This window comes from Leiobunum rupestre, chromosome 6, assembly GCF_980474605.1.
Source record: "Leiobunum rupestre chromosome 6, qqLeiRupe1.1.hap1, whole genome shotgun sequence".
In the NCBI taxonomy this organism is placed as follows: Eukaryota; Metazoa; Arthropoda; class Arachnida; order Opiliones; family Sclerosomatidae; genus Leiobunum; species Leiobunum rupestre.
The window spans coordinates 9796468-9809643 of record NC_143389.1 but is presented as its reverse complement, the minus strand read 5'-3'; the positions used below and the strand labels follow the sequence as shown (position 1 = coordinate 9809643).

At 39.3% G+C, this 13176-nt stretch overlaps 2 protein-coding genes across 2 annotated transcripts; both read right to left on the bottom strand.

Annotated features, from left to right (window-relative positions):
• Positions 1 to 6694: 6694 nt before the first annotated feature.
• Positions 6695 to 8191, bottom strand: LOC149939234 (uncharacterized). The gene has a single exon (XM_090179071.1). It carries the CDS (start codon positions 8189 to 8191, stop codon positions 6695 to 6697), a length of 1497 nt encoding a protein of 498 aa, XP_090035197.1.
• Positions 8192 to 8260: 69 nt separating this feature from the next.
• Positions 8261 to 12060, bottom strand: LOC149939233 (uncharacterized). Its single transcript, XM_090179070.1, has 2 exons — positions 11678 to 12060; positions 8261 to 11624 (listed from the first exon to the last, which is right to left on the bottom strand). The coding sequence occupies exons 1-2, from the start codon at positions 12058 to 12060 to the stop codon at positions 8261 to 8263; spliced, it is 3747 nt and encodes a 1248-aa protein (XP_090035196.1).
• Between the last annotated feature and the right edge of the window lie 1116 nt (positions 12061 to 13176).

Sequence of the window (13176 nt, the reverse complement as noted above, 5' to 3'; positions counted from 1 at the left end):
TTTGGCTAATTAATCTAACCTCGCGCACACTCCCACTAGTTTTGTTAAAAAATCTGATCTCATCTCACGCTCTTTTCCGTTTATGGAAGTAATAAAACATCTCCTTTCAATCTCCTCTCTGAAATGCGAACTTTGTGAAACTTCTCTCAGGCTCCTCTCCTTTTGAAGTTTTGCGCATTTCACCTCCTCTCAGATTCTCAAACTGTTTTCATAGGTCTAGAAAAACGACCATCACTGGCCGATGGCCACATTAGATTTACTGTATTTAACTCCTTTATAGCCTTCTAACGTCAGAATATTGTGTTATTGTATGTTTGGGTTTTGTTATTGGCCAAAGTAACATAATTATTTCCAAGAAGGTCATGTTTTTATATTTACTTTGTTTTGGTTTTCTTACATCTAAACTCAAACTCACCTCCTCTCAACACCACAAACTAACTTTTTAGCTGATCTCCTCTCATAGCATTTCACTAATTAAATTAAACTCGCTCACACTCCAAATACATTCTTTGAAAAATATTATTTCCACTCACTATCCTCTCACTTAAATTCATAGCTAGGAAACTCATCTCACGCTCCTCTCCATTTGAAGCTTAGAGCATCTCACCTCCTCTCAATTGCTCTCACTGATCTCACGGTGAGAGGAGAGTGCCCATCACTGTCGACAACGCATGTAATCATGGTCATTCTATGCAAATGGCAATTTAATTACATCCTAGCCCACTGCCAAATATACCCTCGCTTTAATTTCGATCTAGATTCATAGAAAGGTCAAATTAAAATAGCCAGATATTTAATAAAATCGAAAAATTTGTAAAGCGTAACTGACTGTTATCACTATCTTATGACGATGGAACGTGGCTTTCCCGACTTAGTTCAGTACTTTAAAGTTGTTCTGTGTATTTCCGTGGCCAATACTATTTCTGAAAGGAGTTTCAGTTCCTTGAATAGAATTGAAACGCGTCTACGGACAACAATGCGAGAGGATAGACTTTCCAACCTGGCCACATTATCCATTAATCAAGATTTATCGAATCATTTAAAAGAACATTCGATGTTAGTGGTTGATGAATTTGGGAAGAGCTCTAATCGCAGAGTGTCATTCATTGAGTAAAACGACTTTAATATTTAAAATAAGTCATTATTGGAATTGGGGATATTTGATATCTATGTTCGTTAAACTGGGGGTAAACTGAATATATTAATTTAATTTTTGCAATAAGAAACACGGTGAACTCTTTCAAAACGGAGAGTTTAGTTAAAAGAAAAAAACGTGAAATTATCGATTGAAATTATTGCGTAGAGGGGGCCCTCTAAATTCATCTGTGCCTACTTGGGAAAAAATGATGGCGGCGCTACTGCAGCGTGTAATTTTCCTTTAACATGAAATCAGAAATTCGAGCAGCCAATTAACTCCAAATCGACAACGCATGTAACCATGGTCATTTAATTACGTTAACTTAAAACTCTTTCATAGGCCATTCTGAGTGATAACCCGGCCACATGAATTGAAGGCTTTAAGGGGGTGCCTTGGGTATTAGCCTAGCCGATTATTATTATTATTATTATTATGTTTCCTGTGGGTGTAGTTAGTTATAATCTAGCTTTCCTACATTTGTTATCTTTTGTTTTATCTTTCGGGAATTGATTGGTTGGCGGCAATGTTCCACTTTCCACATTGATGTTGTGCTATGTTTGTTAAATTACTGTAGAACAACTCTACGAGCTGCGATCGTTTCGCCGGGTATTATAAGATGACTGAAAACTTAGAAGGCACAGGTATACAGGGTGTTTCGGATGAGCATGTAATGAACTTGAGAGCGTGTTCTTTGGGTCAAAATGAGTCGAATTTACTGAATGAACATGGGTTCTACGGGGCTTCGTTTGAGATATATTGGCCACCAAAATTTTCCGTCTAAAACTAATAAAATCGCTCAAATATACGAACGATATTCCGTCTTGAACCTAATTGTTTGCAATAAATAAGCATTGGTTTTTTATTGTTGAAACGATGAAATCATTAACAGGTGCGAAAAGTTGATTAGCAAACTGTTAGAAGTAAGTTTGAAATAATAATGATTTTAGTAATGCCTATCTAATTTAAATGAATCAATACCATTCAAAAACCAAGTTGTTAATTTTATTTTACCAAACACTTATATGGTACTAATTAAATTATTTAGATCCAAAGAAACAATAAACAACAGTTACAGGACTTGTTCAAAAATAACCGCGGGCTCGAATACATGCAAGGGCCCGTCGCATGAATGCTACACGAACTCTGGCAAAAATTCCTGGCGTGTTTCAAATTGTCTCACACCCTTCAACAGATGCTATTGCAAGCGATGGAGACCTCTAGTGGCGGAATTTGAAATCACCGAGTAAGGGGGACAGTTGTGGTAAAAAAAGTTTCCCATTGTGTTAATCCTAGTTCCCACTTGACGAAATATTTCGACGAATTAATTTTTCGCGTAGCTAAATTAAGCGTGATTTTTTTACTCGCTAGAGGGTAGGTTCTAGTTCTGCACGAATATTTAAAAACGTTAAGCCAAAGATCGCTTCAAAATTAACCAAATGGAGAGTTATGTTGAGAATTTCAATAACATAAATTAAATTTTTCTTAATATATTATTGGTTTATACAATATATGATAAATATCTGGAACAAAGTTTTATAATTCTAAGGGAACCTTTATCGTGAATTTAATGGATCTTTGTGACTCACACCATCGTTTCACTATGGTAGAAATAGGAAGCCCAGATAGTCAAAGCGACGGAGATGTATTCTCTCGATCTCTCTTTGGAATAATATTACGAAGCAAGAATCTCAATCTTTCCACAGATATGCTACTGCCAAATTCCGATATTTTACGCCTCGATTTTCTTAACGGCGATGAAGCCTTCCCCCTCATAGAAATGTTTATGCGACCATACCGCGGGCGTTATTTGGATTTTGTAAGAAGTATTTTTAAATACCAATTAAGCCGGAACTGACGTAACGTATAGAAAATACGTTTTAGATTTTGTCAGCACGCTGGAGAATATTTCGAAGACTAATAAAAGGAAATCCAGGAAATATTGACAACATTATCATAGCTTACGTCGTGCTCCATACTTTTTTTTTGCTTTCTGAGGAGATTGGCCAACCAATATAATTCTACTGCTTTAGCGGATACTAAAGACGGCGATGGAAATATTATTTCAGGAGGATGGAGAAAATAAGTTGTTGGGGATGATGTACGTAGCTGGAACAAATAGGCCTAAAAAAGGGCTTGCGACGTTAGAGACCAATTGATTTCCAATTAAACTTATAACGGTTGCTCTTTAAAAACCAATAAATTAATCCTCTTCTTCTGCTACACCAAAGAAGATTTTTTATTTGTACCCTAACTTTCCGCTGTTTCTTATCAAGGAGTCTTTGAAACCTTTCAGCCATACTCGAAAATTCCAGTTAAGTTTCATCTTTCGGAATTAAATATTGTGAACTTGAAGTTGGTGTGAGATTAGAAATATTTTCCTTCGAAGTACGTGAGTGAAAGCTGTGATGAAAATTCCGATTCCATTTTTCTTTTTGGGTTTTTTGATTTATTTTCAGTGCAATAGTGGAAGGCTATTTATTTTCAGTTATCTCGATAGGTGTTATATCCACAACTCCTTTTATTCATATTGACTTGATCCCCATCTTCAGCATCTTTCATTATATTTGTAGGTTCATGCAAATCAAAATCTCTCAAAAGTTTAATATTATTGTAGCCTTGAGTTGCGGGTCCATCTAATTTCATAAAATTATTATCAATTAGTAGGTCATCTACATCTTTTCCACTATTAATGTCTTTTTCAATATTCAAATATTGGTCATCGGCTAAAAAATTGGTAGTTGTTCTTCTTTAAAAACCAGAATTTAAGTATTAATATTCTAACATTTTCTATTTCTATTCATATTATTAATGAAATAGTGATATTTACTCTCTGCAATGTAAACAATTACTCAATAAAAATCCATCAAGGTAAAATATTTCCTTTTATGGGGTTTTGAAACTTCTACTCTAGCTCCACTCCTTCTTTTTCTTCAGTTTCATTAATGTATCTCTCAAACCTTTCCACTTATCCATTGCCCGCTTGCCTGTAAGATTAAAAATAAATAGAGACTATATGGGATGATACAAAAAGGTAAACATTCTTATAATTGAAAAAGCTTGGCTATAGCATCCCATCGATTATCCTTTTTTCCAGTATCTTAATTTATAATCCACATGGGATGTGTCAAACAGAAATGGATATTTACGAATTTCCTTGATAAACAACTAAAACATTTTTTAGTTTTTTCCTCTCTTTTTTCCACCAGTTATTTGATCTAATTAGAATATTTGAATACAATTATTTTACAAGTTTCAATGGATAATTAAATTAGAAACAAAACATTACCTTTACAAGTACAACCTTTCAGGAAATCAAGGCTTAAAAGAGTAGCGCGATGAAGCCTGAGCTCCGGAACTCGAGTGAGAGGAAGCGGCTTTTCCGTTTCGGGGTGTGCCGTCAGAGACCTTCTCTGATTGGCTGAAATGTTATTTCGCTAAGACGCCAGCGAAAACCATGGAAAATTATGAAGTAGTTTTTAAGCCTCGACGAGTAGGCGAATAATGTTTTCGCGTTCTGCATTGCCTGTATGTGAAGTAAACAAAATATATTGTAAGCTTTGATAATACATTCCATTTCTGGAAATGGACAGCGCTCAAGCTTTGGCTAGTTTATCTGAAGATAATTCCAATTTTTCGGAGTAAGTTAATCAAAACAATCTTCATATTTTACCAGTAAATAATTTAATAATATTTATCTCTAGTCCGCGTTATGTCTTCTCCATTTAGAGCAGTGTCAGGACTGTCTAGTAAAAATCCAACTACGAATAATGAAGATAGAATATCAAAGTAAGTAATAGGTGTTTGGTACTTTAGCATTGTTTAAAAATACATTAAGATGACTAGTTGTTTGTATTTATTATATTAATCTTCTTTAAATAAGATCTACGTTAAAAGCGTCACAAGATAGTGAACTTAAAGGCTCCTAGACGAAGCTCTTGAGAAATTTGCACACTTCCTTTTCTGAAATTTATATAAATTTGTATCAAGGTGAAGCGAATGCCCAAAAATAGACAATAGCGGAGTACGTACAAAAGTTACAAGGCAGGAAATATTTTACTACATTATGGAGGAAATGTGATATCAATTAAATCAGAACTTCCTTCACACTTAAAAATAAATAAAAGGTTTTAATTCAAATGAACTATAAAGGCAAAATTAATTTGGAAATTGTCAATGTGTGGCAGGCAAAGGGGTGAAGATGCATACATGTAGTTGCGGTTTTATGGGGTTTTAATGGACAATATTCGGATGGGCAACACATACCGTGTTAGTGATCCCACACCCTACACCGAGTGAAAGTGCCACCATCAGTTTTGACAATTTCGCATTTTTTTTATTAGAAATAACTTACGGCACTTGTACATAAACCACTGAAGATTAAATATTGCAAAAACCACTTCTTGTACAGTAAAAAGTTTATTTAAATCTTTAAAATTCGGACGACTAGTTTCGCCACCATTCGTGGGCTTCGTCAGGTCAGACCAAAAATTCAAAATTTGGCTTACTGTTGTTTGAGAGACTCCAGTTCGGTAAGCTAAATCCTCATCGAAAAGATTGACTATGAGTCTGATTAGAACTAAAAACAGTTGGATCATTGGACTAAGCAGAGGTGTATATCTCTTTTCTGTCTTTCTGGTTGTGTCGAAATTTTTCAGTCGTTCACAAGCTTCTTCCTAACCCTCAATCGCAAAGCCATCAAATGATAAAAATCTCTCCTTACAGTCAAAACCAGTATAGAAATATAAGGAACATTCACTTTCCAAAATAGCTTGGAAAGTTACATCGGGTTTCGTTTGAGCATTTTCTAACTGACGTTGTAAATCCACTTGAATAACTTGTGAAGGAAATAGTGTCGGAGAGTCAATTTAAATATTCGACTTAAATTGACTTGTGGGAGAGCGGTTTGAAGCAGACTGAAATACTTCTTAAAGGTGTTCCGCGGGTTCGAAAGAGTAAATAATACGACAACTAATTGAATAAACGTAAAAACTGACTTTAATGATAAATTAATATTTTTAACGAGATAAAATTAGATAAAACACTTATATTAATAAAGGTTTTTAAAAAATTGGTATCGAGTACGATATTAAATTGAAGGCTCTAGGCAATTTTGGTGAACTAGAGGGTTGAAGCTTAGGGTTCGAACTAAAGATAAAGCTTCGCTTTTCCTAGCTTCACTGGAGGTCATAAAAACTCCGTCAAGTTCACAATGGACCGTCCTATTTTAGAAAGTGGGGTCAAGTTGTCTTTGGGCCGTCTTTGGCGAGAAAGGAAAAGAGATACTGTGACGATTTTAACACGGTGGAGCAAGGAGTTTTGACGAGTTAATAAGAAAAACCAGCGAGGCTAGGAATATTTTTTAGCGAGGCTAGTGGAATTTATGGATGGGGCTATTCTTGGTTGAAATATACAAGAATAAAAAGAGAGAGATACATGTGAAAATATATATAGGTTTACAAATATATTGTTTACATTAAGTTTAAATTCAAAGTTAAGTTGTTAAAATTTATAATTAAGAGTTCGTTAATTTAACACTCCCCCCTTGAACCAATGGGTTCAAGAAAGTTCCAAGTTGTAGAGTAGTTGGATAGGTCGTTTCATCTCCGTTCCGTTGGGAAGGCGAAGCAGGCACGAACGAATTTTTCCGTCTCTACCGGAGTAGGTTTCGATAACCAGGGCGATTTTCCAATCAAGACGAGGTTGCTTGGGTTCTCCTATGAGTACGACGTCGTCAACCTTGAATTCTTTGGTCGGATTACACCTTGGGCGATGATGGGCTGAACGAAGTTCAAGTAGATAATTGTCCTTCCAGCGAGCCCAGAATCTGTCTAGAAGGACCTGTCGATATTTTAGGCGCTTGACTAAATTGACGCGACTATAGTCAATGACTTCGTTCTCCTTGAAGGTTCTGGAAGGGAGAGATGTGAGTCGGTTTCCCACTAGGAAGTGAGCGGGGGTTAATGGGACTGGTTCTCCTGCATCTTGGTATTGGTAGCTGATCGGGCGGGAGTTGACGATGGCTTCAATTTCGGTGAGCATTGTAGCTAGTTCCTCCTGGTCGAGGCGAGCCTTTCCCATGACCTTGCGAAGTGGGATCTTGACGCTGCGAACCATTCGCTCCCAGAAGCCACCCCACCAGGGGGCTCTATCCACGATGTAGCTCCAAGAAATGCGTAGGTTTCCGAAGTAATTCGCTACTTCCGGGTGGCGTAAATTGTCGAATAGTTCTTTGAGATCGGTGTCAGCACGATAGAACGTTTTCGAATTATCTGAGTAAATATGACTGACAATTCCCCGGCGGGCAATGAAACGACGAAAGGAGAGTAGAAATCTGTCAGCACTCATGTCAGAGACAAGCTCTAAATGAATCGCTCGTGTTACTGCACACGTATACAGGGCAATGTAGCACTTCGCTTCTTTGTGGTCATATAAGGGCCCTGCGAAATCCAATCCGCAGATGGAAAATGGTGGAGCTGCGGTCGTTCTATTTGTAGGTAAGGGGGCCATTTCGGCAATGCCAGGTTTCACTCTAAAACGCTTGCATTTGCGACAGTTGTTAACGTCGCGTTTGACTAACTGTCGTCCTCTTAGTATCCAAAATTTTTCTCTCACTTCCACGAGAGTGTCGTTAACACCTGCGCATAGTATACGCTCGTGTTGATGCGAGACGATCAGTTCTGATAGTCGGTGGTTCTGGTCCAGTACCCATGGATGACGTTCCCGATAGGTAAGGTTGGAGCCTGTTAGCCGTCCGCCGACGCAAATAAGGTTGGAATCGTCCAGAACTGGGCAGAGTGTTAGAAGTTTTGACTTTTTGGAAATCTTCTGTCCTTCGTTGAAAGCAGTAACTTCTTCTGGGAAACTCTCTTGCTGAGAAGTTCTTACCCAGTACTTTTCGGCTTGTGAAATTTCGTCAGCGTTTAGATGGCCTTCTTGTTTTCTTCTCGTTTTGCGGGCGTTGTTCGCGAAGCGAAGGATCCAGCTTGTTACTCGATAAACCTTGGTTAGAGTGCCATACCGTGAAAGGTCTAAAACTGGTCTCGGTGGAGACATTGCTGCCGTCAGGACCGAGCTGACGGTACGGAAGGCGTTTCGTAGTTCTTGAGTAAGATCCTCCTTCGCTCATTTTTCTTCGATGGGTTGGTTCTTGGTGATTTTCGGTAGTGGTTTGGTAAGCCATTCGGGCCCATTCCACCATCTGGACTCATTGGCGAGTTCGTTTATTGTACGACCCCTAGTAGGAAGGTCGGCAGGATTATCGATACCCTTACAATGCTTCCACTGGTCTGGGTTGGTGATTGACTGAATTTCGCGAACTCGGTTCGATACGAAAGGTTTCCATGGAGCAGTGGTTCCACTAACCCAAGCCAAAGCTATGGTAGAGTCAGTCCAAAGTGTCACGCTACTAGGTGGTGTAGATAAGATGTTTTCCAATGTTTTTACTAATCTAGCGCCTAGGAGTGCCCCCATGAGTTCGAGGCGAGGCAAAGAGAGTTCTGGAGTGTAATGATTGGTTCCAGGTGTCGTAGGGTTCGTTTTGCTGGTGGGTGTTTTCTGAAGTGGAGCGACGCGTGTCTTGGAAGCGATCAAGGAGGTTCCAAAATTCTCGTTGTTGATAGGGTACAGAATGTAAGCAGTGGCGGCGTATGCTTTTTCACTGGCATCGACGAAGCAATGCAGTTCGTAGAAGGCAGGACTTCCTTCCTTGAGATCAACGAAGTAATATCGAGGGATATTGATGCTTTTAAGTTGCGTTATTTCTTCGCACCAGTTATTGAACTTCTGTGCCAGATCTGATGGTATTTCGAAGTCCCACGAAAGTTTCTTAAGCCAAAGCTCTTGAAATAGAAGCTTAGCACGAATGGTGAAGGGTGCTAAAAGACCTAGCGGATCAAAGATGCGGGCTACGGCCTTGAGAACCCATCTTTTGGTCAACTGTCGGTCAGTGAGGTACTGCGCAAGAAGGGTAACTTCGTAGTAAATAGAATCTGATTGTAGCTTCCAAGAAAGTCCTAAGACCTTTTCTGCTTGGGTGTTGGTGAGAGATGGTTGGTGTGAGAGAGGGGTGGTATCATCTTCTTTACCCCAAAGCTGTCTTAGTTCACGAGAATTGCTTTTCCATTTGCGGAGATTCATTCCTGCATCTTTCATTATGTTGGTAGCGTCTTGTGACAGTCGGTAAGCCTCATAGACGTCATCATCTCCATCGGCTATGTCGTCTACGTAGCGACCTTCTCTCAAAATCTGACAGGTTTTTCGTCTCTCTAACTCGTAAGACTTCAGATAGTGTAGTATTGTTGCCGTTAAAAGGAACGGGCTACACGTTGCACCAAATGGCACCCTCGCGAATCGGTAGGTTTTCAGTAGTGAGTCCATGGGTTGAATTATGTTTTCAACCCAAAGAAAGCGGAGGGCATCTCGATCAGGAACGTCGATGTTGATCTGCAAAAATGCCTTCTCGATATCTCCGGTAAAAGCGTAACGTTTTTCTCGGAACCGGACCAATACATTTAGTAACTCGGGATTTAGATTGGGCCCTGATTCGAGGCAGTCATTAAGTGATGGAATTCCTCTTTCGTGCGAGGAGGCGTCATATACAATTCGTATTTTAGTAGTGTCGTGATTTTCTCTGACGACGGATCGGTGAGGCAAATAATATACGGATTCGCCACGTTGGAGGTTTGGATCGACCTTTTCAATCACACCGGCTTCCAGTTGCTCTTTCATTATACTGTCGTAGGCGGCGAAGTGTTCCGGATTTTGTCTCAGTTTTAGAAGGAGGGTTCGCGTGCGTTTGGTTGCGACCGCTAGGTTGTCTCCAAGCTGATTCCGGTTGGGTTTCCATGGGAGCGAAACGCAATATCGGCCGTCCTGAAAAGTTGTGGTGTCTTCAAAGTGTTGGAGTACGTCGCTATGTCCAGTTTTGGTAGAATTGTCTTCTTGAATTCCAATAGCGTCCAATTGCCAAAATTTCTGGAGTTGGGTGTCTAAGAGAGAGTCTTTTTCTGACGTAGTGACCATGGCAGCGACGATGTGTACTCCAACGGATATAGGAGGGGCTTGAGTAGCTCCTGTTGCTATCCAGCCAAAGAGGGAGTCGAGGGCTACCAGGGCTTCTCCCATTCGGACAGTGGTTCCTGATAGGATTTTCCAAAGGTAGTCGGAGCCGATAAGAATTTCGACTGAGAGGTTTTCTCTGGTGTGAGAGGCGTTGGGATCGGCAATTGGCATTCCGCGGCGATCCATTTCAGCTACCGTCCCGGCGTCAGGATGAGAAAATACCGGGCCGCTGATTTCAGGAGTTTCAATGGCATCGATGATGATCGACTTAGAAGGGTTATTGATGTTTGTCAACGTCATTCGAACTCTGCGGCGTGTAATTCTGAAGGGTATAGCCGATGCGAAGCGATATACGTCTAGTGTCTCTTCGCCAAGGACTTCTAGGTTAAGTTGACGCGAGAGATCTTCTTGAATGTAAGCTATGCTACTTCCATTGTCCAGAACGAGGCGCGCTCTTGTAGATTTCTTCCCATTGACGTTAGAGACGTATGCTTGAGCGGTTTGCAGTAAAACCAACCCTTTTTTGATTTTGGGAATTGGAGGTTCTTCAGGAGCTTCGACGGAAGTTGCTGTTGAGACGCAGAGTATTAAAGCGCTGGCTACTTGAGTGAATGTATTGTTTGAGGTTCCTTGGGCGGAAGTACTTCCGATTTCGCTACATAGGGAAGTATGATGTTGTTTGCCGCATTTTCGGCAACTTTTATTTTTAATTGCGCAATCTTTAGCTTGGTGGCGCTGGCGTAGACATATAAAGCAGCGGTTCAAATTGTTTACTATCTTTCTACGCTCTTGCCAAGTTAGTTTCGTGCATTCGCTTGGATAATGGGTGTTATCTTCGCAATAGATGCAAAACTTATTAGAGGTTCCAACGCTGAGACTTGCTGCGCTATAAGGACCTTTACCTCGGTTGAGATTTACTGTAGGCCTGGACTGTACGTACTTCGGTGGAGGTGGACGATGGTGTGTTTTCGTCTCCGATTCGTTTCCTTGTACGGAAAGGGTTCTCTCTCTACTTGAAATCTCTTTTTGTATGTATTCTAAGAGTCGGTTTACGTTCCAATCGGCGGTGTTGGTTTTTTCTCTATTAAACGCTAACGCTATATCCTGAGGCAACAACTTCATCATAATGAGGGACAATAAAATTCCATAGTTCTGCGTAACCACGCCAAGAGCTTGGAGACTTCTGATTTCTACCTCCAAATTGTCATAAAATTTTCTTAAATTGACTACATCAGTAGACTTTTTTACTGCCTCTAAATTCAAGAAATTGTTCAAGTGGAATATAATAATTAGGTCCTCTCGGCCAAAGCGCTCTTTTAAGATTTCAATTGCGGAGTCGTAATTTCTTCCTGATAAGGCCAAACCAGCAATGGATCTTGCCGCGGCACCCTCCAGATATGATTTTAGGTAACAAAATTTGTCTGACCTGTTTAGATGTTCGTTTTCATGTACGGATGACTCGAATTGGCAAGTTCTAACTTCGGAAGTTTTACGGTTGGTGCGGTAACAGTAGATGTAGTTTCACTTGGTGGTGCTGGAGGTGGTCTTGAAACTTCTTCCATTTGTTTTAGTTTAATTTCCGAGCGCGAAAGCGCGCGCCGAATGTCGTCGTTATATTTTACGGCACTTTCAAGTTCCGCCTCTAAAGCAGGGTCATCCTCCGGCGTAAGACTTTCGATTTCCGCGTCTAGCTCTTCAAGTTGGGAGAGTTTTCTTGGTAATTGCGATAAAGCGTCTTGGAATGCCTTGATGTCTGGCTGTTGTTTTCCAATTTGCGCTTCGACTTCATTGACCAACTTCGTAACTGACGTGCGAATTGGTGCTCGTTTTTTAATTAATTTGTTGCGCTCAGTTAAAGTCATTGTGACGTAAGAGTTATGAGTTTAGTCACAGATTAATTTTCTAATTAAACGCGTATTTACTCTAGTCCCGGGTTTCGGCACCAAAAAATGTGAAGGAAATAGTGTCGGAGAGTCAATTTAAATATTCGACTTCAATTGACTTGTGGGAGAGCGGTTTGAAGCAGACTGAAATACTTCTTAAAGGTGTTCCGCGGGTTCGAAAGAGTAAATAATACGACAACTAATTGAATAAACGTAAAAACTGACTTTAATGATAAATTAATATTTTTAACGAGATAAAATTAGATACAACACTTATATTAATAAAGGTTTTTAAAAAATTGGTATCGAGTACGATATTAAATTGAAGGCTCTAGGCAATTTTGGTGACCTAGAGGGTTGAAGCTTAGGGTTCGAACTAAAGATAAAGCTTCGCTTTTCCTAGCTTCACTGGAGGTCATAAAAACTCCGTCAAAGTTCACAATGGACCGTCCTATTTTAGAAAGTGGGGTCAAGTTGTCTTTGGGCCGTCTTTGGCGAGAAAGGAAAAGAGATACTGTGACGATTTTAACACGGTGGAGCAAGGAGTTTTGACGAGTTAATAAGAAAAACCAGTGAGGCTAGGAATATTTTTTTAGCGAGGCTAGCGGAATTTATGGATGGGGCTATTCTTGGTTGAAATATACAAGAATAAAAAGAGAGAGATACATGTGAAAATATAGATAGGTTTACAAATATATTGTTTAGATTAAGTTTAAATTCAAAGTTAAGTTGTTAAAATTTAGAATTAAGAGTTCGTTAATTTAACATAACTTTACAACTCTTCTACGTTATAACATCTTCTTAGTCTTTTACTTTCGAGATTTGAATTTTGTCTAATTATGTCTCAATTATTGAACTATTTTCTGACTTTTCTTTGATTAAATCTTAAGATTTGTCCAATGCCATATACGAATAGTTATGATCTAAACCAGTATAAAACAGTTTAAATTTTTAGGTAATAGAATAGAAAACTTAAATGATGCCAAATGTGTACCTTCAAAATGATTTTTAGAAGTCAGTTCACGAAGATGACTACCCTCGTTATGAATGTGGTCATTTTTGTTCTTAAACTTTTAAGAAGTGCTTTCAACCGAA